General features: G+C 39.9%; 3 protein-coding genes and 2 long non-coding RNA genes across 8 annotated transcripts; 2 read left to right on the forward strand and 3 right to left on the reverse strand.

Annotated features, from left to right (window-relative positions):
- Positions 1 to 171: 171 nt before the first annotated feature.
- Positions 172 to 1,040, forward strand: LOC116926013. Its single transcript, XR_004395836.2, has 3 exons — positions 172 to 464; positions 539 to 663; positions 729 to 1,040. It is a non-coding gene; the product is annotated as an uncharacterized LOC116926013 (long non-coding RNA).
- LOC116926018 (4-galactosyl-N-acetylglucosaminide 3-alpha-L-fucosyltransferase 9) lies at positions 697 to 11,040 on the reverse strand. Of its 2 annotated transcripts, XM_045176346.1 has the most exons (25): positions 10,784 to 11,040; positions 10,509 to 10,717; positions 10,177 to 10,457; positions 9,883 to 10,112; positions 9,716 to 9,820; positions 9,445 to 9,569; positions 9,228 to 9,382; positions 8,922 to 9,118; positions 8,812 to 8,853; positions 8,504 to 8,571; positions 8,318 to 8,379; positions 8,165 to 8,254; positions 7,562 to 8,084; positions 7,107 to 7,479; positions 6,854 to 7,053; positions 6,400 to 6,763; positions 6,173 to 6,253; positions 5,935 to 6,062; positions 4,525 to 4,654; positions 4,326 to 4,457; positions 3,386 to 4,070; positions 3,263 to 3,292; positions 2,832 to 3,131; positions 2,466 to 2,756; positions 697 to 1,891 (listed from the first exon to the last, which is right to left on the reverse strand). In XM_045176346.1, exons 21-25 carry the CDS (start codon positions 3,632 to 3,634, stop codon positions 1,439 to 1,441), a joined length of 1,323 nt encoding a protein of 440 aa, XP_045032281.1. In that variant the 5' UTR covers positions 3,635 to 4,070; positions 4,326 to 4,457; positions 4,525 to 4,654; positions 5,935 to 6,062; positions 6,173 to 6,253; positions 6,400 to 6,763; positions 6,854 to 7,053; positions 7,107 to 7,479; positions 7,562 to 8,084; positions 8,165 to 8,254; positions 8,318 to 8,379; positions 8,504 to 8,571; positions 8,812 to 8,853; positions 8,922 to 9,118; positions 9,228 to 9,382; positions 9,445 to 9,569; positions 9,716 to 9,820; positions 9,883 to 10,112; positions 10,177 to 10,457; positions 10,509 to 10,717; positions 10,784 to 11,040; the 3' UTR covers positions 697 to 1,438. The 2 variants fall into 2 exon arrangements, with proteins under 2 accessions (XP_045032281.1, XP_045032282.1); XM_045176347.1 differs by lacking the exons at positions 8,812 to 8,853; positions 8,922 to 9,118; positions 9,228 to 9,382; ... (4 more) ...; positions 10,509 to 10,717; positions 10,784 to 11,040 and having other exon boundaries at positions 8,504 to 8,584.
- A 150-nt stretch (positions 11,041 to 11,190) lies between these two features.
- On the reverse strand, positions 11,191 to 15,360 carry LOC116926015. Its single transcript, XM_032932781.2, has 10 exons — positions 15,202 to 15,360; positions 15,069 to 15,145; positions 14,631 to 15,008; positions 14,397 to 14,572; positions 14,139 to 14,321; positions 13,921 to 14,074; positions 13,726 to 13,840; positions 11,825 to 13,666; positions 11,557 to 11,746; positions 11,191 to 11,470 (listed from the first exon to the last, which is right to left on the reverse strand). The coding sequence occupies exons 1-10, from the start codon at positions 15,358 to 15,360 to the stop codon at positions 11,325 to 11,327; spliced, it is 3,420 nt and encodes a 1,139-aa protein (XP_032788672.2). The 3' UTR covers positions 11,191 to 11,324.
- A 1,579-nt stretch (positions 15,361 to 16,939) lies between these two features.
- On the forward strand, positions 16,940 to 17,720 carry LOC123474357. Its single transcript, XR_006649079.1, has 3 exons — positions 16,940 to 17,232; positions 17,293 to 17,367; positions 17,453 to 17,720. It is a non-coding gene; the product is annotated as an uncharacterized LOC123474357 (long non-coding RNA).
- On the reverse strand, positions 17,687 to 20,919 carry LOC116926016. Of its 3 annotated transcripts, none has more exons than XM_032932783.2 (8): positions 20,663 to 20,919; positions 20,438 to 20,598; positions 20,004 to 20,366; positions 19,746 to 19,942; positions 19,470 to 19,679; positions 19,247 to 19,415; positions 18,996 to 19,173; positions 17,687 to 18,933 (listed from the first exon to the last, which is right to left on the reverse strand). In XM_032932783.2, exons 1-8 carry the CDS (start codon positions 20,816 to 20,818, stop codon positions 18,592 to 18,594), a joined length of 1,776 nt encoding a protein of 591 aa, XP_032788674.2. In that variant the 5' UTR covers positions 20,819 to 20,919; the 3' UTR covers positions 17,687 to 18,591. The 3 variants fall into 3 exon arrangements, with proteins under 3 accessions (XP_032788674.2, XP_045032279.1, XP_045032278.1); XM_045176344.1 differs by having other exon boundaries at positions 19,247 to 19,382; positions 20,663 to 20,917; XM_045176343.1 differs by having other exon boundaries at positions 19,247 to 19,394; positions 20,663 to 20,915.
- Positions 20,920 to 23,829: the final 2,910 nt, after the last annotated feature.

Consider the following 23,829-nt stretch of genomic DNA (forward strand, 5'->3'; position numbering starts at 1 on the left):
ATAACATACCTTTAGTTTTTGGAAGAAATATCCTTAGAAATATCAAATGTTGGAAACGTAACACACATGTTGAGCACTCGCTATCACAAGATGTTAATTATCATAGATGACAAAAGTTTGAAGTAGTATAATATTCGACCACTAGATGACTTCATGCAATTCTGCCTACCGGGATCGAATGGTCATATTTATTTAAAAACCAGCTGGCTTGATGGGAAAACATATTTTTCCCCCTTTTAAAAAAATTTGAACATTGTACTCCATGACATCTCATCGTCTAGTCCCTGTCTCAAACGGTTTCAGGAAGGACCCATATCTTGAATGGCTTTTTAAATATTTTAATGTCTGCATCACATGTTGTCGTAAAAACATGGAAGTGTTGGTCAGTATGTGAATAGCTTGACCGAATTATTTTATTTCTACCGAAATTCCTGTAACTCGTAGAAGTTTACAACTAGTACTCGGTAAATTTATGAGACCAGCAAAATCATGTCCGTTAAAAAAGCCATTCGTACTGTTATACGTATCATTCAAAAAGGTGCAGATGGGTGACAGGTGGTAGCATGTAGCGTATCTCAAAAGGAAATACATCATCTACCCCAACTCCAAAGACTTGCCGTTGCCATCAACCGAAAAGTCTTAAAGCTGTTGACCTTTTTAGAGGTAGGTAGAAAAACGGAACAAACAATCAAAAGCTTTCGTTAAAAAATGCCCATTTATTTCATCAGACGGAATTCGTTGTGTTCAGTCCCAGAGCAGCAGTGACAGATGGCCACCCACATGCAAATAGACATGCACTAATTATACATTGAAGTGATTCCGCCATACTTGTCGGATCGTCGGATAGTCTTTTTACTCAACACGACTGTAACGGTACACAAGAGTGGGGGGGGGGGGACAACTTCCTAAAGGAAAAATGTAAATAGTACAAAACAGCGTGTGTTAGTAGCGTCAACGACAATCGATGTACTCGACCAGAAAAAAAGATTCTCGAATGCGAGAAAAATAATAGTGCAAAATCACTAAAATAATAATAGGTTACTAATAAATAAAAAAGATTACTAGGCAAAAATATAAAATAAAGATTATTAGTATACGAAAATCATGGTCATCCATTGGCGGTTTCAACGTTCAAGATTCAGTCCGTTATTGTTTTCAAAAAATCAAAAACGTATCGATAAAAAGCGACGACAAATTGGCAATTCAAACCGGCACGTATACTAATTGTTGACAGTTGAGTGTTACTCTGAATCGGCACATCTCTGTAATCGTCACCAAATTATCACTTGATGTTCGAACAACAATCCGCGGGACGAATGAACGCAACTAGTGCGTCAGTTGCATTTTCTTTTGATTCAAACTAGTTAAAAAGAATTGGTTAATTTCAATACAAACTCACACACCACTCGCACAAATTCATTCTCATTTGTAGTTTTCGCTAGTTGTGCATCACCGGTTCAATACTGTTGCTGACGTTGAGGCTGAATTGATAATTGGACATGCAGGTGACTTCCTCGGCCCACCACCGCTGGACGTCCGAATAGGCCTGCGACTCCATGGGTTTGTGGAGCATCTGGCACAAATTGCACCAGCCGTCTGTTGGAAACCTATCCACAATGTAGTCTTGATTCCAAGCAAAGTAGTTTTGGTACAGATGGTCGTTTTGATGGAGGAGCCATAGGTATTCAGCCAACTCCCGCGGTGAGCCGAAATCACGAGCATTGACGTACGAGTTGCTCGGCGCGTAGGCTCTGTAGTCTGCCTCGCCGTAGACGACGGGCACGACCCCATTCTCCAGCGCCGTGTACAGCTTGTCCGACACGTAATCGGTACACAGCGAATTCTCAAAGGCCAGCACGAACTTGTAGTCTTCGCGAAGCATTTTCATGCACTGCACCGTAAAAAAACAACAAGAATTGAGAATCAAATAAGGAATGATAAACAAGGTAGATAAAGAATAGCTATTTAATATATGCAGTTGCAATGGGGGAAAGAAAAAAGGGAGTTCGGCAGTGTTCTCACGAACGCGCACAACATACGGGACTGTTTTTATGCATCATCGTTCATGACACTGAAAAGCACCAAGAAAGGGATCCACATTTCTCTGCCGACCTTTACGAGGTTCCAGCGACGGAGCTTTTAAAAGCAACACATCCTAACAATGGGGAATAAACAAAATGAAAAAGGCTGGTAGTGTGAGGTACCGCCGAAAGCAAATACAATTCTTTCGTCCAAGTCGTGAAATTTGCACGCATAACGATAGTAAATGCCAAGAACTTTAATTACCTATCTGGAGGGTAGGAGGAGCAAGAAACTATATAATTTTTTATTATTTACGAACAGAGTTCATTTGGTCTAGACTAGTTGAAATGCGCAATCGCGGCATTTGACGATGTATAAACTCATAGGACGAAATCATCTAGAACAGCCATTGAAGAAAAGTTAGAAAAAAAGCATCAACGCACCTGTTCGTGGCTACCGCAATATTTATGACCGCACCCGCCATAAATGTCGACGGAGATGTGTTTGGCCAACTGGCGGACGTAGTTCTCTCTCCGCACCGACGTCGGGCAAGTCGACGTAATCCAGGCGACAAGCTTCTTCTTATGTGGAATGCGACGTTGGACGGAATTGGCCGTCGGACGTGTTTTGCCGTAACTTTTACGAATCGTCTTGCTGGCCACCAGAGCTCCGAATGGATAACGATGGATAATATCCGAGTCCCGACGATAGGTCATTGTCCAATTGAATTTATCCTTTTTTTTTTTTTTTTTTTTTGAAATAACAAATGTAATAATTAAACGAAAATCAGAGAATTAAATCATGATTACTTTTAAGAATTTAGGAATCGGCGCTAAATTGACGGGGGACGTAAACGAGTAGAAAATCCAACGCTGGTGATCGAAGCGCACGGGGGGCATGTCGGAGATGTTGAGATTTCCCGAATGGAAAATGACGGCATGCGATTCGTTGAGCAATAATCGGTCGGTGGTCGTTTTGCAGTTAGAGACTCGACAGCCGGCCGACTCAAACGGCCTCGAACCCAAACCAAAATCGAAACTTGCACTTCCGTGATACTTTGTCCAAAAAAGGATGATTTTTGTTTCGCCATCAGATGGATCCACAGCTCTCTTTAAAGAAGACAATTAAATTCAAATTACGAACAGTTAAGCCATGCGACTCGACACGAAACCAGAACACCAACAAGAGTGTTTTGTGTTATAATTGAAAGAATGGGATCGTTTCGTATTTGCATACTCACCCTTTCACGCGGCCGAATTTCCATAGGTTTCTGCAACAAAAAATATGGGAAAAACGTGAGTACGAAAGGGCCAGTACACATGCTACGACGAGGTCATCGAACGCGCTCAACAAATCTACATACCTTCGGTTCCCAACTGTGAAAACTATAATGAAGCTCAGAGTCGATTTCGTCGTGATCGTGAAATTCAGTGTTGGATCGCAGTCCGATAAGACACAGGCACATGAGCGAGGAGACGAGTGCGTAATATCCAGAATTGCGCGTGAGATTGAGCTGGACGCTGTTCCAATAGCGGTTGAGTCTCCGGTTGTTTTTGAAAGGCCGTTTCATTTTCTCCAGCATGGATTGCCGCACGTTGATTTGCGACTCCATGACCTCTCTATGCAAATTGGATGCAACACGTTGCACTAGAGAAATGCGCGTCGGTTGGCTCAAACTGCCCACCACGGCAACGTAAGATTTGTCGGCTGTGGACGGAATGCTGTTGCTGGACAGAGCCAGTTGTAGAGCGTTCAGAGATTCAACTGTGACTGAGACGAACCAGCGACTCGCCCGGTTTCTTTAAAGACGTTCAACTCTTCTCCCTACGGAGATGAACTTCTCTTGTCTCTCACTCTTTTGCTATATTTTTGACTTGCACACATATACAGCGGGTACTGCAACACATGGTCCGTCTGCTTTCCCGTTAGCGTTTAGGTAGATAAATTCAAGGACATTCGCCTTCTGGCGATCCGTCGTCATTCCCTTCTGTTGCTTTTTTCTTCTTCTTCTTTTCTTTCTAGTTACCTTGCCACTCCGGGTGCACCTTCTAATGGGAAAACAAAAATGATTAATGATGATGGCGATTTGATTCGCGTTGCGATTCGATCGCCTGAAAACCAAAGAAAGTCCAACTGCTAGAAAATGTTTTCTAATTTTTTTTTTAAGAAACACGTGAATGTTGAGATGTACAAAACAAGTGCCTTGGGGTCGCAGAGCACAAAACTCGACTGAACAACTACAAGGTGATGAAGCGAAATGATGAACGTACAAAAATAATAAAAGAATCAGTACTAATTTTTACCATTCGTCATGGCATAGTTACTGGAATAATGGACGGCACGCTGATCCGCGATGTTGGGCTCCAACAATGGAAACAAGTGTTTTCGTCTTCTATTCAGTCATTATGGCGCTGCTTGTTGTTTTTTTTTTCTTTCTGAAATGAAGAAGAAAAAATTACGTTTCATTTTCTATTGTGTTGTATTTGCATGCAGGGTTGGCACCTGAGGTTAACGTGGGGCGTATATTCACCTTTGTGATCGTCCCTCCCACTTTTTTTTTTATATTTAAAGATGGACAGGTACAATATTTCTTCTGGTGTCATCCTCAGAACTTTGTCCCGGGTCACTGCATCTTTAGAAGAAAACGCAGTAAAAGTAAAAGACATTTCAATGTAATTCAGAGTCGACGACCTTTTCAAAAGGCCTTTTCCTATAGGCGACACATTCAAGAAAGAAAAGAAAAAAATGGAGATAAGAACCGACATTTCCCAAGAGTGGAATGTCTAGCATTTTTTTCTGGTTTTCGTTCATCGCCAAAATTCTTTTCAATTAGCATTCCAAGAATTTATTTTCTCAAGTATCGCACAATTTAGCAAAAGAATTGTATGGGAGGCAAAGCGATTCAGTACAAATCACCAGGACCCCTCGTTAAACAGTCGATGCCCTTTACTCAAATTTATAAAAGACCGTGCAATAACCGAATGCACACAAATAGTTAAATGACATAACAACAAATCAAAAGAAAATGTTTCGAATAAAAAAAAAGAAAAAAGTTTAAAAATAACCCGCAATAGACGAAACGATAGTCCCGTTTGGACGTACTTTACGCACGACTCGGTAGTAAGATGCGAGAATTACGTCGAGAACAGACACAAAAGAATAAAAGAGGCTTGCCCGAGTAAAAAAAGAAAATGGTTTGAATGCGAGTTCAGACTAACCGGGTGGCCACGGAAATGCAAAACTACCAGTCGACAGATGGTCACATTACGAGAAAAAAAAAAAAACCCGTGCGCTCATCATCGCTGAACTTTTTTTGTTTCGACGAGTTCTCAGAATGGCCTAGATCGATATTTACTTTTTGGTTAGAAAAAGAAAAACGCGCGATGAATATAATGATGCGGTGTCTGGGTCGCAAAAAATAAGTGACCACTTAGAACTTGAAATATTTATCATGTCACGCGCCATTCATCTGCTACGTGGGAAAGCGCTGTAACTGAAAATCTTCCAAGATTTTACCCCCCCCCAAAAAACAAGGCAAATTCAACTAAAACTGCATCATTTTTGCAGTAAATTCAATGCGCAAATTGTAAAGACGATTGATGTGAAATAAACGTCGCGACTACATTTGACGAAAGGTAAAAAATAAAATAAAATAAAAGTTACGTAACTATTCAAGAGAAACAGCTGTTTGACGCAGAGGGCTGTCTGAAGAATTGTCTCCCTTTTTTTTTCCCCCTTCAAAGAAATACCTAAACGCTACCAGTATTCACGTTCTAACGAGGAAATGGAAACGAGAGACGAATTTTTACGACGTAGCGGGTCGCCAGCCAAACACAATTTAGCCGCCGACAAGTTTGCCCCAATGTTATAAAGAAAAAGTACCGCCTATATACGAGAAAAAAAAATGCTTACCTTGCTTGACGTGAAGCTGATTCAAAGATTTGCAATGATTTGTTTGCTCTGTTCGGGAGCTCTCCGCTTTTTTTATAATTCATTTGATTAAGGCGTCTTTATCAACCCGTGTCGGACATTTACTGCGTCTTAAAAAGGGACACGTGATGAAAAAAAAAGAGAGAAAATATTAGCAACAAAATGGGCCGAGCATTTTCGAGAAAAATGTCCAGCTGTCACCAAGACATTCCACTATTACCTGGTAGTAAAGGCTTTGTTTTTCTCGCATGTGCGCTTACTGGAAACATTGACGCAAACACATCCATCATCCTGCTACAACCTTGGAAATTAAAAATTGAAGATTAGATCCTTAGCCTAAAGGGGAAAACGATTCATAATTAAAAAACAAGAGATTTCTAGTAGATACAAGTTAACAGTTGCTTCTTTAAAGATAAAACAAAAAGAAAAAAGAAAACAAGGCGTCACCTGTTTCTTGGGTTACTCTTGTCTCGTATAATTTACGGTGTGCTTATTGTTTCGTGCTTTTTCTGTCTCACGCGCTAAATTTTTTTTGTTCTTCCCCTGTCGGCCGCGTTCCTATTTTTAAGGTCTTATTCAAGACATTAAAAAGACGAAAAAGAAACGGCCTGTGTTTATGTCTTGAATATTTTTCGCTCGTTAATCTTCTCGACTTGTTCGTTTCCTGCCGCTCTGTTTTGCTTTCGGAAAATGAAGAGGAACAAGTTGTAGAGCAGATTCATCCCCTGGAACGAGAACACAAGTGTCACCTATGTACTACACCAAGAACGTGTTGTTATTTTAGCCAGCCATGGTGAGACTCCATACGAAACTGTATAAGCGGACAAAGAAACATTAAAGTGTAGCAAACAAATAAAATCTTAACAGTTGAAAGAGATAACTCAACATTAGAAATATTTACTTGGTCGTTAAAAAAAAGGGGGGAAATCGTGTTTGCGGAAACGTACATGTTATTCTCGAACAGGAACAAACAATTCCAGGCCTGAAAACGGACATTATTCTTTAAACAAATGCAACGGCTTTGAAGAATCCATTATCGTTCTAACTCGTCACGTCGTTTTTTTAAATTTTCCTTCTCTAAATTGTAGACTCAAAATGTTCCTATATATGGGAGAAATTACACCCTGTCAAATGGCTATATCTACGTTACGTACTTGGCAGACGTCAGTGACCGCATTGACGTTCACAATTCACGTCCTTGGCGCTCCCATAGATTTTTCCTTCCTTTCTTTTTTCCATTACAGCAAAAGACTGGGAGGTTTTTCCCCTTTTCGTTCTGTTTTTCACGACCAGGCGCCAAAAAAAAAAAAAAAAGGAATTTTCTATTTGTTTGTCAAATCAAAGTCTCCACGGATGCTATTGCACGCCCACACGCCGCCCAATGACACGCACGTGGTAAAATCTGTTTGGAAAAGACATTTCTTTTTTAAAAAGGGGAAATTTTCAAAACAGAAAAAGAATCCGGAATTGTAAATTCGTGGCAACGCGATAACAATAGAAGATTCGCCAGCGGATTTGAATTAATACCTAGGAGGAAAAACAAAGAAAGGTTAAGGAATTTCTTTACCATACGGATGGGTTCATAAATAGTCCATCCGCACGTACGTACCTCCTTCCAGCTGCGCTACGGGGAGGGGCACTTAAGGACATTACTGGGGGGTGAGAGAAGGCAAACCAAGGGCGTTTCCCGGTCTTCCCATTTTTCTTCTTCGTGGGTGACCTCCCGCAGTTGCGGGATTCGTTCAAAACCGAATTCATTTGTTTAGGTTAGTTAAAAGCGATTTACTTTAAGGTGATGAAGACCACGTTGCTGGCACGGATCAGCAGAGTATCCTTAAAAACTGATTTACGGTTATCGGACGTTTTGTACGCCGTGGCAAAGTTATCGTGATTGCGTTGCTTCATGTTTTGGCACGCCAAATGCTATGCGTTCTTTACATTAATAATAAGCAAGGAGGCCCTAAAATCAAAATGTTTAGCAGAGTCATGTTAAAGGTTGGTCGTAAAAGATGAGACACAATATGGATTCCAAAATATTGTGTGTCCAACACTGCAACCGATTTGCATATAACGACCGAAGCATTTTCCCGTTCTACAAATGCCGAAAGAGAAACGCTGGAAACAGGAATGCACTATACGGATAATAAACAAGACTTAGATTGGAACTCGAGAATGTTATTACTTTGACTCCGTCAAGTGCATAATCGTGTACCTTTTGAATGTTAATGGATGACAACATCCACGTGGAAAAATGGCTCCATGGAGCACCCGAGCTTTCGCAGCGATTGCGTTTCCAATAGTTCTGTATGATTAATGAGAAAATCTAGTTCGAATTTGCTATGCATAATCACACAAGTTGAATTACCGTCGATTCGATAACCAAACCTTTTTCGTCATTGCGTGTGATGCAGTAGTCGTGTTTGGTTGCTGCAACGATTTCAACAAGAGAATTTTCATTTTTCATAAGAGAGAGAAAAAGGTGGCATCAAAAGGATGACCATCTTTGTAAACCTCAGCGCCTCAATTCCTTTCTTTCGGTTCCTTATCATACCTTGAAACAGACGAAAATGGTCTGATGATGCATTCAAACGAGGGGGGTGTGACCAAAATAGACAGAATCTCGGCAGCCATCCGGTCCAACGTCAGAGAAACATAATGAAAAAAAAAAAAAAAATTGTACATAATATACATATATATGAATTAAAACTAATGACAGGTAATCAGTTTGCACCATAGCAATGCAACTACTCTCAAATGACTGGGCGCAATGCATAACATGGCAAATAACACGCATCTCGCAGACATATATACAAGTTAAAATTTAAAGGACATGTAATAAAAGTGTAAGTATTATTTTACCATTGGTTTTCACGGCACACGGCTGCTGGCTCACCTGTTGTCCTAGATAGATAATTGTTGAAAACGTTAGATTTAATCGCCATACGGAATGGATTTTCTTTTTCTTTTACAGATGCTGCCTCATCTCCTTGGTCGCGTATTATAGCAGTGAAATTAGATGCGATTGTGTCCAACAAACAAACAATCATTTGCGGGCTGTTTAAATTTTTGTTGGTAAACCAACAAACAAGAAAATGATGATGAGCTTGCTGAAGTTTTAGTGGCATTCATTCCCTGGTGGTCAGTGACGTTGGCCTTTGTACGATACCTAAAAGATTCAAAGAATTTTTTGAAAATTGATTCCGACATGTGTGACCCCAACGTTTGCCAATCATGGTCGGCTTCTTCTTTTATGAATAGCAACAATCGCAAATCACCGTCAAGCCAAACATTGAAAGGGCCTTTTGTCCATTCATGACGAACAAAATAAATTCCTGTTGCCGCGTAAGACAATCTCTGCCTTCATTCAGCTCGAGGCAATTTGCAAAGCAAGAGGGCAACAATCAAGCCTTTCAAGACGATTCTCATCCTACTGAAAAACGTAAACTGATAAAGAAAATCAAGAATTTTATTGAACACGTGTAGATCAGGTACCTAAATGTCGTTGTGCATTTACGGAATCCCAGGGCACTACCACCGGGAGCAGTGAAAGATTATGGCCTTTCTTGGTGACATGGTTTGCCGATTTGTTTACACGTCAACGCTTTGGAGGCGAACGACTTGGAGATGCAAAGTAAACAACGAAACGAATTTAATTTTAAGCCAAAAAAAAACTTGTCGGATGGGTTTTACAGAATGACGATAAACTCTGGCATTAAAACGGACCTGTAAGCACAACAGTTATCAGTGTCTGAGGATAACATACCGAGAATTGTCGAAACATAATCCAAAACATTATCTGCTCCTTCTCCTTCATGTAATAGGTCGGGCGTAACAAGCGAACGTTAAACCAATTAGGTGCTAGACTGAACTGGCAATATAATTTTATAACTGATAAGAAACAAATAATAAAAAAAACGCGATGAAGCATACCGTCGTTTGTATTCGTACCGCTTGTTTATGCCGTTTGCGGATGGCGATATACTTGGAAATCCAGCTGCGTATTGTTGGGGGGGTTGCAGTGGCTTCGTTCGTTTGACGTTGAGATTGTCCTGAGGTGAAAAATCGAGGGCAGCTGATTGTCAAAGGGTTACGATGCGCCTTCGGTGTAGCGCGGAATGATCGATGAGACGGCCACCAAGCAATCATCAGTTCTCGATAATCTAGAATTTCAAAAACAATTAAAATAAGGACATATAATCACTTGGGCAATCGATTCAGACTAACCTCCAGCTTTTTGTTTCTGGTTTTTGTGGCTCCAGATCAAGTGGAACTTGTTCTGGAGTGAGAAATCTCAAAACTTTGACAAGGAACCTGGGCACGTCCATTGTTCAGCGTTCCCATCCTATTCCACATGCCAAGGTTACATTTTCTCCATCGTTGTCTGCGAATTTTGGCTTCCAACCACCACAAAGGTACGAATCTTTTTTCAAGTTTCAACTGCCACATGAGAAGTAAAACGCATTGCACAACAGGACACGTTTATAAGCCTTGGTGTCATTCTGCCACTAAGTTGGGGGTTAATATTCAATTACAAATTCACTTTTGGTGTGCTATACCTTTGAAAATATTAAATAAGAAGATGCCGACGCACACGATGTTGTAGTGTACAATTATACTTATCATGGTGGATTTTGTTTTGCCCCGTCATGGAATTCTGAAGAAGAATGAACATGACTGAAGTCGTAACAACTTTGAGTTTTCTATTTGTCCTTGGGATAACCGTGGAAAGGATGGTACAGTTGCCAATCCAATATCCTGCTTCTGCCTGTAACTTCAAACAAAATTAGCTGACGCATCAACAGTGAAAATGTTATACTCTTACGTAACTCACCACGTTTGCTTTCGTTCTTTAAGTTCACGAAACGGTTGTTGTTTAGTAAATTGCCACGTTTTCATTTGTGGCGATGAGTAAACCCAACTGTCTGGATAGTTCCTCTTTTCTCCCGGGGATTCAGAGTTCCGGGTTTCGCAGTTTCTCTGCATGCTGATGGCAAATTCGTGTAGCAAGTAGCTTCTTCACAGGCAGAGAGTGCACTGGAATCTACGCCGGAGGGTTCACAACCCTCTTTCCAGTACTGTCCAAGAGGTCCTACGGAATTCGTTTGATACACGCCAATCTTGCCGGAGTTGTTTGATAGCCTACTCTTGCGTCGCAATCTTGAGGTTTTAAGGAAATTTGTTCATCACTGTTGTCATATGGTAAACCATACCAAATTTTGTTCAAAACATTTGTCCAGATCCGGTTTGAATACAATTTTATTCGTTATGCAAAATTGTACGATTAGGTACTTAGCCATAACTTACTTTTGTAACTAATGATTAACAAGATTTCATACTTTTCTGAATCTGGAGACTTGCACAGTTCGTAAACGCTACAGAATTCTGCTGCTGAAGTGATCGGACGGACCCGGAGAGCAGTTCGTAACCCGGCCAAGATTCCGAACTCTTTCAGTAGCATTGCACATGTTCGACTTTGGTGGTTCCGATGCAATAACGATCGGATTAGGGCCTGTGATAGCTTCATTCAATAACACAAATGAAAAAAATAAATAAATAATAACTAAAAAACTATGTAAACGAAATAGCTTTCTAGGAGCGACTTACCATTATATCGATCTGCTTCCGACATAGCTAAACAATACAGGCAATCACCGCGGCGACAGTTTTTCAAATGGTGGATTATTATGCGTGACGACCGGCAATGAGGTACGCACGGTTTTACGCTTTCACATGTCCTCACGTGGTGCAAAACATCCTTCATAGCCTGGCAGTGTGGAATGGGGCACTGGTAACGCTATAACAAACACAACAGAAAAAAAGAAATTATACTTTAACTTCAATCAAAAAGTTAATAAAGCAGTACATATTTTACCTGGTTCCTCCCATATTGGCATTCGTGAGCATGGAGAATCAATATTATGTTTTCTCGGACTATATTTCGTTTTTCGGCATCGGTAAGAGTAGGACGGATTGTACCAGTTTTGGTAACACCAGTCGATCCTGCAACATATGGTGCCACGGGCGCAACAGGCGGAGCGGCTCCCCAACCAACGTCCATTACCACGTTTGGTGTCTCGGGCTTCTGCAGCTGATTCCAGTTTAAACTCTCTGTCGATGGCACCGCAATTAAAGCTGGATTTACGTTGTGCTGGATGAAAGGTGACATCGGCTGGGATGATGGCTCCTTATTGTGCTTTTCTCTTTCTGCTTTTTGAATTATCAGCAGCTTATTCTGAAAATTCTTGATCTTCTTCTTTGCGCTAGAGCAATGAGGCACGATGCAAATCGGATTGGTGCAGAGTTTTGCGTGGTAGATAATGAGAGCGACGAGCTCTGCGCAGGTTGGGCAGCTACTCCTTGAATCAAGGCTGATTTCCGTTATGGACTTGGCCGCTTTCAATTTACACGAAAGGTTGTGACTAATAATCAGCTTCATCGATTTACAATAAGGTTCACGGCAATTAGCAACACAGCACTGAAAAGAGTGAAGAAGCGAACTGATACGACGATCGATTTTTGATTTTCGAGCTTCTTTGATATCCCTACAACCTTCTGGTGGTTCCTGGATGTCTAGGTCGAATCCCAAGATCTCCATCTTATGATGATGTCTACCCTTTTGATAGCACGGGATGCACAAAATGAAATATTCACATTTGGCGCAGTGGAATCGCGTCTCCACCTTCGATTTGCAAATTGTGCAAACGTCATAGCGCAAGTCGGTTCCTTGGCAATGCAATTCTGTTAAGATGTATGACGCTATCGCGTTGAAATTCCACACTTGCAACTGCTTATTCTTCTGATGCGTTATTGCGTTTGGCACAACTTGTGACAGGACACCTTTTCGTGGTTCCGTCTGCGGTACAACTGTCGCCTGTTCCCAAATTTGCACGGCAGATTGCATTGGACTTCCTGCGAATCTACGTTGATCTCTTGATGGAGAGAGTAGACGATCTATTTTACGTGAGATATCCTCATTTTGATTGTATTGCTTAACTTGCTCATTTCTGGCAATAATCAAGTGCTGCTTTTCTTTATTGTCAGCCACGACAGGAACTGCAACAGATGTTACCTTCTCAGTGACCAGCTTTTCGAACTCGGCTTTAAGCCCGTCGAACTGGGTCTTATACTTGCGATATCGGTTTAGCTCCTCAGCATGGTTGGCAGCAGCTGCAATCATTTTTGACTGTAATTTTTGCGATTCCTTTCTTGCTTTGCGAACTTCTTCCTGCAGCTGAGCTTGAACCGACATCAAATCGGCGTTTGACTTCTGAACTTCAGTTAATTGTCTGGCCGAATTTCCAAACGCCTCCTTCATCTCTTCCACTTGCTTCTGAAGTTGATTGCATCGCTTTTCGGCCAAGCCTCCAACAACTTTAGGCTCTGCAATTTCTCCAGGTGTTGCTTGATTTGTTCGTTCATGCAAGATGATCGCTAGTTCAGACCGACTCGTTTCTAGTTGCTTACGGACAGCGCGCAGCTGCTCAACGTCCGTGGTGCTTAGAACCAACACCATGGCATACTTTTCTCGAGTTTCTTTTGTATGTTTAAATATAATCGGTGATTCTTTATGTGCTATTGTTTCAGAGTCCTCAGCCAATTCAACTTTTTCAACTGCGAGCATTAGATCGGTTTCGAATCGTACGATTCGATTTGTCGTCCCTTCTGACTGGCAAGCCTTTTCTTTGGTTAAGACCGCCACTTTTTCTTCCATGATCTAATGGAAATTTATTGCAATTTATAACAACTGAAAAGAAAGCAACAACACATGAATACCTTCAGCTTATTTTCTGCGCTTTGAAGCTTTGTACGTATGATTTGAAAAAACGTTTCATTAACTGAGGCCACTTGCAGATCCGTTTTTGCTTTAAGGGTAAGATTAACTGCGTTACTTTTACAAAAAAAATTTTGAGAAAGAATGCCATTGATAGAGCTACGTTAAGTAACGAATGTTTTTGAAAAATTATTAACCCGTCTGTGCCGTAGAAAATAAGGTCATCCCGATTATGTTTGTTGTCTACTCGGTCTGGACTCTGCAACCGAACCTTCTTGCTAAATGGTGTACTGGATCCTGGAGCCTCGTCCAACCGCCGTTTATTGGTCCGCTGAATATCTTGACAAGATGCTGTAGATTTGCCGCAGACAATTGGTTAGTTTATCATACTCAACACGTCATCAAGAATACTCACGACGTGCTGCACCTTTTCCACTTATTTTCTCAGATTCCCCCATAGAACTATTGTTTTTAGCCTGACTGCCTTGGTTTATCACAGCATCTTTATCGCTGCTACAGCTTAGCTCAGGAATACTTCCAGGAACTGCTTGTTCTCTATCTAACAACCGAATAAGGAACGAAAGGACGTCCATACAGGCTAGGAAAAAAAAACCACACAAAGAAGGAGTGTATGGTTAAACTGACAAATCTATAAGCCGATTATGGATCTTACGTTTATTACTGTTGCCCAGAGTGGTACTAAACCAGTTAACCGGATCAGATGGCGTTTCCGTAGAGCTTGAAAATTGCCCTGATACAGCAGTTTCCCATCGGACGTTTCTGTACGTCTGAAAGAAATTGTTGACCTTAACTTGAGTGGTTCTTGCCATTTGAAGTTTGTCTTGAAATCTGAAAAGAAATTGTTTCAAATATCATGTTGGACAAAGGAATGAACTATATAGCATACTCAGTTGTTAGCTGATATATTTGGTTGATTGTAGTGGACACATCTTTTTGGGGATGCATATGAAATCCCATTGTTGCTTTCAGAGATTCCAACTGAGCAATGGTTTCTGTGTTTGATGAATTCCATAGACTTATTTTCTGTTGGAGCCAGCTTATCCAAGCTAGAATGACTTCATGTGCAGATTTGATTTTATGACAGTCTCTTAAGGTATGCTCACAAGCATAGTTTGTTTCATCACTCAGAACTTTTATCCGTTGGGAACATAAAGTGTATAGGTCATTGGCATTTTGTATCACATGTTTGCCTTCACGGCAACCAATAGATGCAGTTATGTTACAATTCGAGCACCAATCTACATCACTCCAACTAGTAGTTTTACTGAAAGAAATATAACATTTTAATTTAAAAACTAATGGAAACATGTTAATTTCATTTTACTGTTTTTCCCTCTTCTTTTCCAAAAAGTTGCATCCAGAACAGTTTGTCAAAATTCTTGTGTCTGAGCAGGTTAGAGACTGCAATCAAGGATCAAATTTGAAGCTCATGCCATATACTAGGAGAACTGTAATACCTGGATACAAGGGGGACAAAAAAAATGGTGGCACCCTTTTTCGTGGTGTGGCTCTTGTTCTGTTTCATCTTTTTCAAAAAGTATTAGACAATTTTCACATGAAATGAATTCTTCATCCAAAAAACTTGATTGTTTTGGTAAGTTATTCTTGTTTGACATTTGAAATTTTAATCAACTTGTGGTTGCTATTATTAATGGCGTGCTAACCCTGATCGTGCCCTGATTGATGAATGATGATTGGTGATAATAATTTGAAGCCAAGGAATCACATTCATTCCCTCAGGAGTCTCTCATTTTCTAGCAGACTATATTTTTTGTGTGTACAGAAGATGCGAAACATAGTCTCCGTCTATGGCACGTCGCACGTGTTTGCAACTGAAATTATTCGATTTGCTGGGAAAATGTTTGAAAGGCTATGCTGAAATTTCTTTTTCAAAGCAATGATCTTGACAAGGTATACTGCTACAACTGAATTCCAATCTATTAGCTAATTGAGCAGAAGTGAAGGCATGTGGTTAAAACTTTTCAGTTTGTTCGAAATATCTACGAATTCCTCCATGTGCGTTGTCTTTCAAGTCTTCTGCATTTAAAGAAAGCTACTAAACCAGTAATACTCTTCCTAAAAAATCTGTCTAAAAATCAAGCTGTTATATTGAACTGAATTATAGGTGAATATAATGGTGACATCGTTTATGATACAATATACTTATGGAAGCTATGATACTTTGTGTTTGAAAAAAAAAAAAAACACGTGGGTATGCGTCATGGCTCGATTATCAGCTGCCTACCCCACCTTGTGAGGCGGAAGTGTAGTGAACGGTACAGATCGTTGTGTACTACAGATCGAGATGAAAGCGTCTGTAAGCATGTCGAGTTGCTGTGAAGGTGTCATACGTGTAGTCTTGTTTTTTGTAGTGGCTGCGCGTCATTTTTAGCTATTGCCTTTACTTAGAGGAGCATATTTGGAAGCATTGATGTTCGGTGTAGTTGTTGAGCGTTGAGTAGAGTTGGTGATAGATGTCCGTTGGGTTGTGGAGATATGTCCATAGCGGTGAAGATGAATCTGAGTCCGTTTTTAACTGGCATTATTTTTATTTATTATTTTTATTAAACCGCATTAACAACCGGGTTTTGATCTTGTTGTAGCGTTAGTGTTAAATCGCAATTTTTTTTTTTTTAAGTGCCCGACTATTTAAAAAAAATTACCAGAGATACTCAAATTTGCTACGGGAATAAAACCATCGCACTACTCAATCGTATTCGGCTTGTTTAGCAATACAAATTGGGTTCTACCACACACATAAATGTCATCAAAATTTCAACGTTATTAAAATTCAAGAGAATCACAGCCTTTACCAATAAAAGCCGAGTAAGTGTTGCTCACAGAGATAACAAACTGTGAGACGGACATTGGATTCATTTGCATCATGTCAATGACAAAAAATTGGACACTGTCAATAAATATTCTAAAAAATGGATACGTTGATGCCGACGTATTTATTGAAGGACCCTTCTATAGAAATACCACAAGAACATGTCATAACTTCGGCAGAGTCATAGAACCCTGGTTGGTTCACTATGGCATTCCCCCCTTGCAAAAAAGGGGATGCCTTGAGCAAGCCAAAGGTCGAAAAAATCTAGGTTTTGGGGGCGGAGCTTATTTTTTCCGCCAACGGTCGTAGCGCCGTCTGGGAGAATACTAAGAAACTTTCGGTAGTGAAGAGAACTGAGAGAACAAAGGGAAAAAATGGCGGCTAAGCGTCGGTGCGCTGTAGCTGGCTGTGAAGTGATGTATGGAAAAGAAAACTTTAAAGAAAACGGAGTAACTTTTTTCCAGATTCCACCATCCTCTTTCACTGATTGAAAGTCGTTGGTTTCTTCCAGTAATTGGACGTCTAATTCCCGTTTGTGTAGTCGTCATTTTGACGATGCCGACATTGTGAAGGGTAGGACAATTGGAGGAACTTTTTTTCGCATTTCAACGTTGGAACTTGAAAAGTGATGCAAAGCCCAAGCATTTACTGAACCTTGGTAAGGAAAACAAGTCACCCTTTTAACTTTTCTCTCTGATAATAATACTTTTTTATGTAGATCAACCAGTGCCAACCCGAGGACTGAAGAGTTTTAGACAGCCATTTCAAGAGAGGCCCAACGATAACCACAATGGTAGTTGATGTCACACTACAATTATTATTTTAACAGAGAAAATTGCATTTTGTATATTCATTACCATAATTTGAACCATCATTAGGGAAAACCCTGGTCCATCGGAACAATGTAAAACAGGGACTACAGACCAAGACCTTTTATCAATGTGGGCCTCGAGCACTAAAGAAAGAAGTTGGGCATGCTGGTGGCAGCAGTTGGTCTTGTCTATCGTTGCAAAGAAAAGATAAAGAAACGGTTTCATCAACGTCTTTTCTTGTTCCTCGCAAGATTCAAAATATTAATTTTTTTACAATAACTAACGGGTAATTTTTTTTTGTTTTAAGTGAAGAATAAAAAGGTCTCCAACCTGATATCCCATTCCGAAATTTTGCTAGTCGTAACGAAGGAAAATTCAAAAAAGAAAGAAGGAGACATAAGAAAACAGATGCTAATAAATAACACTGGACGTAGAGGTGCATATTGCATTGCATGCAACTGTCTCATTAAGAAACGAAAAAAAGATAAATAAATCTCGCCTGCGTGATCAGCCCGGTGGCATTTGACCAAATGTCGGTTAGAATTTTTCCGCATTTTTCGTTCAGGGTTCCTTGTTTGCTACAAGTTAAGTGACATAAGTCACTTTTCCATCAACTTTCTGTACCTGTTAAGTGTTTGTAATTCACAGATAAAGCTTTAAACTAATTTAAGCCTGTGCCGTATGCTCTTTTTACGAATGTATTTGAAAACAAAATTTAAAACACATTTGAACAATATCAATTTGTGATTTTTTGTCGTGTGTTTGGCGGTTTCACTTTAAAGACTTAGAAAATTCTCTGTGTTTATGTTAGAGACTCCTCCCAAACTTGATGGCTAAGTAAAATCCTTCGCAATTGGCCCAGTTGTTTTACAAAGGGATATTGTGATTGGCGAATGCCTAACAAGCCCGGTAGAGGCAGTGCAAGCGTCGGAGCAAAAACTGCCATATGGCTTGCACAAGGTATCCCCTTTTTTGCAAGGGGGGAATGCCATAGTGAACCAACCAGGGTTCTATGACTCTGACTTCGGTCGCAAATTTGGACGTTGGAAGAAAAAAATAAGCAGTGCGCAACGGAATGCCAGGCAACCCCGTATACTAAAGCAGACGCTTCAGTCACAAGTTAAATTCATACATACCAAATTATTTAACCAAAAAATACTGCAAATCTTATATAAAAATTCTGGATTAACGGAGAACAAACTTACTCAGATAACACCACAGTCAATTACGGTAGCCAATGTACTTTTGTTGGCCTTATGGATTTTGCTAATCCTTTCTAAAACGTTAAAGCCAACGACAACGTGACCAAACACTGTACTTGTCGTTTTCTTATCCCAGTTGGGCTCTCCTAGGAGTATTTGGAATTCGGGCGAAACAAGTGTTCCCCAATCGTTGTCCTCTTTGACGGTAAAAAAAACAGAGCCAAGTTTGGCCGGAAGCAACGATAGATCAGCGATGAACAGCAGGTTTTCATGATCAATAATTTGCCCTCCCCTCAAAGAAGTAATGCTTTTCGAAGCCGGCAATCCATTAAGGTCTACATGTTGCTGCAAATGAAAAAGAATTGATTTAATTGCTGTTCCAAAAGACCGGTCTGCTGATGCCTTACCGGAAATACTATTGACCCTAGGTATCCGGGAGGTATATTCCCAGTACAAAACTCCCGAAATTTTGAAGCCATAATGGGTGCTAGTTGATCGTCGAGTTTGAAAATTACGCGTTCGCTTGGCTGGTTATCTATCAGAAACTGAAAATAGCACATCGAACCGTTGCTAGACGGCTTTAGCCTGAAACGTGTCAAATATACCACTGTTTTACTCCCCGTCTTGCAACATAAAGTATTCGAAATGATTTGGATACCTTTTGCTGGTTTCGTGTGTTAGTTGTTTCTCCAAGACCTCATCGATTGTAGTAGGAGGTCCCCAACGACTTTTTTTTAAAGACGTGGTATCAGGGTCTTGATTGTTGGCTAATCGCTTGGAGCTTTGCTGCATCCCTGAACAAGAAGCTAAAGATGCACGATAATAATCTGAGGGAAACGTGTACATAAATAAAAGTGCAAAAAAAACAAAAACTAACGTACGGCGGGGCTCATCGTTTTTACAGTTTTTCTCGTCTGTTTTGCAGCCACCTCCATCCCTTTTCAGGCAATCGTCAATCTTCAGATCGTCGTCGACTTGCACGACCACGTTATCTTTACCACTGCCGCTGGAATTCGTTGCTGAATCGTTGCCTTGATGCAAAAATTCACCACTCAGCAGCGTAACTAAGAAGGCAAGGATTTTCACACATGCTGTAAAAAAGGAGGAAAAAAAAACATAATCCTACTAGATTATCTCGACACGCATAGAAATATTACTCTTTGTGCCTTGGCTTAAATTTGTTTCCAGCTTAAGGCAGTTTAGCCTTTTAAACCAGTTAACAAGATCAGGTGGAGATGTTTCACTAGAAAAATGAGCTATGTATTCAGAGTCTTGTTGGGCACTCCCATAAGTATTAAGGATGTCAAGAACATCTAACTCCAAAGCTTTGGTTTCTCTAGATTTTTCACTGATCCTGAAAGAAGACTGCTTCATAACTATATTTCTTCATAACTAAAAATTTAACTTTTTTTTACCTGCCTATGAGTTGATCAATGTGGTTAATTGTTTTTTGCATGTCCCCTTCCACAGAAACATCAAACACCTCAGTTGATTTAAGGCATTCTAACTGAGCAATTGTGGTGATAATGGATGCATCCCTGCGGGTTATTTCTAACTCAAGCCATCTAATCCAGGCAAGAACTACCTTATGGACAGATTGAATTGTGTGGCAGCCTTTGAGAGCCTGATCACATGATGAATTTATTTGGCTAATTTTAGATTCAAGATTCTGTGAACGATTATTGTAAACATCAAGATAGTTGCAAGTTTTATGTTTCTCGTGCAAGCAGACATCAAAAGCAGTAAAATTACAGTCTATGCACCAAAGCTGTTTTTTCCTAAAAGAAGGGCAGAAACATTGAAAATAAAAGAGAAAACATTTTATGCTGAATAATTTTCCAACACTTACTTGTTTTCAATAGCTCTTGCCTGAGAGGATTCAACTACTTTTAAAAGGCGTAAGGCAACATGGTTAGTGACTAATTGTTCACATTTCGTCCTTGAAAGGGTTGAAGTCAACCTACAGACAGGGCATGCTACTTTATTTCTGCCATTAGGCCCAGTTAAATCCTTAAAATCAATTGAAATGTAAATGTACAATTAAGCACTGTGAGTATTTGGAGGAATGTAGCACCTTGATGCAGGGAAGACAAAAGAAATGATAACACTTTTCCAAATACTTTGGAACCCGTTCCTTTTCATTAAAATTGATAAAACAGATTCGGCAAGAAACGAAGTCTTCATCATCATGTGTCAACGCTGAGTTAATGTTTTCCGATATTCCTGACATTTTCAAATTCAAATGCACCGCATCAGAAATCTCTACACCGCAAAATATGTGTAGAAGATGGTGGATGCCTGGATGGTGCAGACCGGTGCAGACGATTTGCCCATTAATAGTTCGCAGCAAAAATGAATTTTAAAAATTAGAAACGCAAAAAATCGTTTGAAGATTCTTAATAAAATAAAATAAACCATATAAAATCTTGAACATTTGCAAATGCAACGATAGACTCATTGATTACAATCTAATCTATGGCTCTGGCAACGTTCCCAACACGTGGTTCCTGGTTTCTGGGTTTCTGCGTCATTAATTATTAACACAGGTGACAATGTTGCTTTGATTCAAAGCAACATTTCGCTTCTTTGTGCTGGAGTGCAGGTCAGGCTGTTCTCTGTGTTAAGGAAATTAGTTATGTAGTGGATTATAGTTTACTCTCCACATCACAAAATAGTTTGTTGGTCACTGGAATTGGAATCTTATTTTATAAATAATTGTTTTTGTCAACATCACGTGGCAAGTAAATGCAACCGGTGTTCTTTTTGTTTTTCTTAATTCACGTTACGTTTTTCCCTCAGTCGAAAACGTTTAATTAATTCTGCCTGTCTAAATGTATGCTGTACTGGAACAAGGTTCTGGCTCCCAGTGAAAATTGAAGTTGTAACTAAGAAAATGCACCATTTCTGAGACATCATGTTAAAATTTATGAATTTCTGTGTATTTTGTTTGGTGTGGTGACTTATAGTTGCATACTGTGCTTAAAAATATTTATTCTTGTTGATTTTCACAGGAATTGCATAATCTTTTTGGTTTGGTTGTCATGAGTTCAGTCAGCATGGAATTGAGCGATGAAAATATGTCTGATTCTGATGATGACATGATCTCGTGCCATATTTGCCTATTAAAATTCAATACAGGCAGCAGGAAACCAAAATATCTGGACTGTATAAGAAATACAAGTCATAACTTCAAAAAAATTTTATAATTCTTATTTTACTTCACAGGCCACCATTACTTTTGCTTTACTTGCATACAAGTCCTTGTTTTTGAAAAAAAATTCTATCTAATACAGTGGTTAACATTTCTTTTTACAACCAACAAAAAAGGCTTTTTCCAAGAATGACTATATCTTGTCCAACTTGCCGCAATTTGACGAATATGACAGGGCGCCAGTTAGAAGGATTGGCAACTAACAACGTTGTTTTACATATGATGACCAAAGCAATGGCGCGAAGCCGTACATATGAGGAAGGGGAAAAGATGAATTTGGTAACCCAAAAGTATGTAGTTTTTAGGTTAAGTAAATATTGCAAGTATCTTAGGTTTATTGTTGTGTGACTGTTCCTTTTCTGTTTTAAAAGCAAAACAGCTATTACAGCTTTAAATTCCCTGACGCAGTGTAAAAAACTGTGGTGCACTCAGTGCGCTGTTCTAAGTACAGCCATCTGTCGAAAACAGCAACACGAGATGCGCGATTTGGCGAAAGTATTGAACGAGACTTCGGCGGTGGTTGAAAGCCAAATTAACGAGTGCTGGGTCATGTGGGATAAGGCTATCAAGGACCGTCAGCGAGTCCATCAGTACTACGATGATATCCTCAGTTCCTTGCAGCTCGTTCAGGTTATTTTCATGTGTATATAGTTTCTATTTCTTTCAAATTAATTCTGCGTGCTATTGTGGTCAATAGAGTGATATCATGAGTCGCATGGAAATCAACAATAGCAACGTTGCTTTAATGGAGAGCAGAAAGCAAGTTGTTGACGATCTGCGCTTCCCCAAACGTTTTGAAGACACGGAGAACGGCATCGCATTTACAATGGCAAAGGCCAAAAACATGAAATAACAGTAAAAGTTTTTATTAGATTTTAGCTCTATCTTGTGAATAACAGAATTTTTTCCATCAAGACTTGATGGTTGGCGCGAAGACGGTAATCACTGTCAGTTTGCCTCCCGCCAACTCTTAGATACCATAATGACAATGGAAAAAAATCTCTTTGACATTTCGTTTGTTAACGACAATCCAGACAAACGTACATTGCATTCGGTCGATTTGCTGAAGCAATTACAACATTCGTTCAACGGAGCTAGTCACCTCGAGCCTGTAGTAAAAGGTTGGCGATTTTAGTTTCTAGTTTCTGCATTGGTTTATCCCCATTTTTAATTTCTGTGCAGCGTGCGTTTCAGTTCTTTCATTGGTGATCTCAGAGGTTGCAGAAGATCAACCTAAACAAACAAACGGAATCAGAAGCCAAAAGCCTGCCGCACGTGAAGAAAATAAGATTACAAAGAAACTCGACGGTAAACTGAATTTTAGAAGTTTCGTTCATTCAGATTTTTTTAGATTTTCATTTGCGACAGGTGGCTCAATAAAACAACTCTCGGTCGAAATGGGTCATCAAACAAGTAATGGACGTGCTGCGAGAAGCCATAATAGTTCTGCGACCACCAAAGTACCTGCAAAGCACTCAACAGAAACGACCGCCATCCGTGATTCGCTTTTACGACTACCAATCGTCAGGACTACGTAATGCATAGTTTTATTCTTCAATTTATTCCCGTACTTTTGAGTCTTATTTGTTTACGAACAGGAATGAGTGGCAAACTGTAACCAAGTCGTCAGGGAAAGGAGATAACGTTAAAAATACTTTTTTCTTTCGAATGAGCATTAACGGAGTATCTACAGAACGGGTGGTTATACAGCTCGAGCGCAAAAGAGCTCCCATCATGTGTGGCAAGTTTGTCGATATATTCACCAAGGAAAACGGTTTTCGAAGGTTGCAAATCTTTAAGGTAATAATCAATAGCTGATGCGGAAAGACTTAAATGTCATCGTGATGAATAATATGCTTAGGTGGTGAAAGGTGAAGCGGTTTTTTGCGGCCAGAGATCGTTTCATTCTCACACATTTGAAGATAGATCTGATGTTTTTGTTGCTGACGAATCAGACCTGGCTGAACAACGGGGATCATTGCTCTTCCATATTAAGAAATATGAAAATGGAATCACCCGGGTATCCACCG

Source organism: Daphnia magna, linkage group LG7, assembly GCF_020631705.1.
Source record: "Daphnia magna isolate NIES linkage group LG7, ASM2063170v1.1, whole genome shotgun sequence".
In the NCBI taxonomy this organism is placed as follows: Eukaryota; Metazoa; Arthropoda; class Branchiopoda; order Diplostraca; family Daphniidae; genus Daphnia; species Daphnia magna.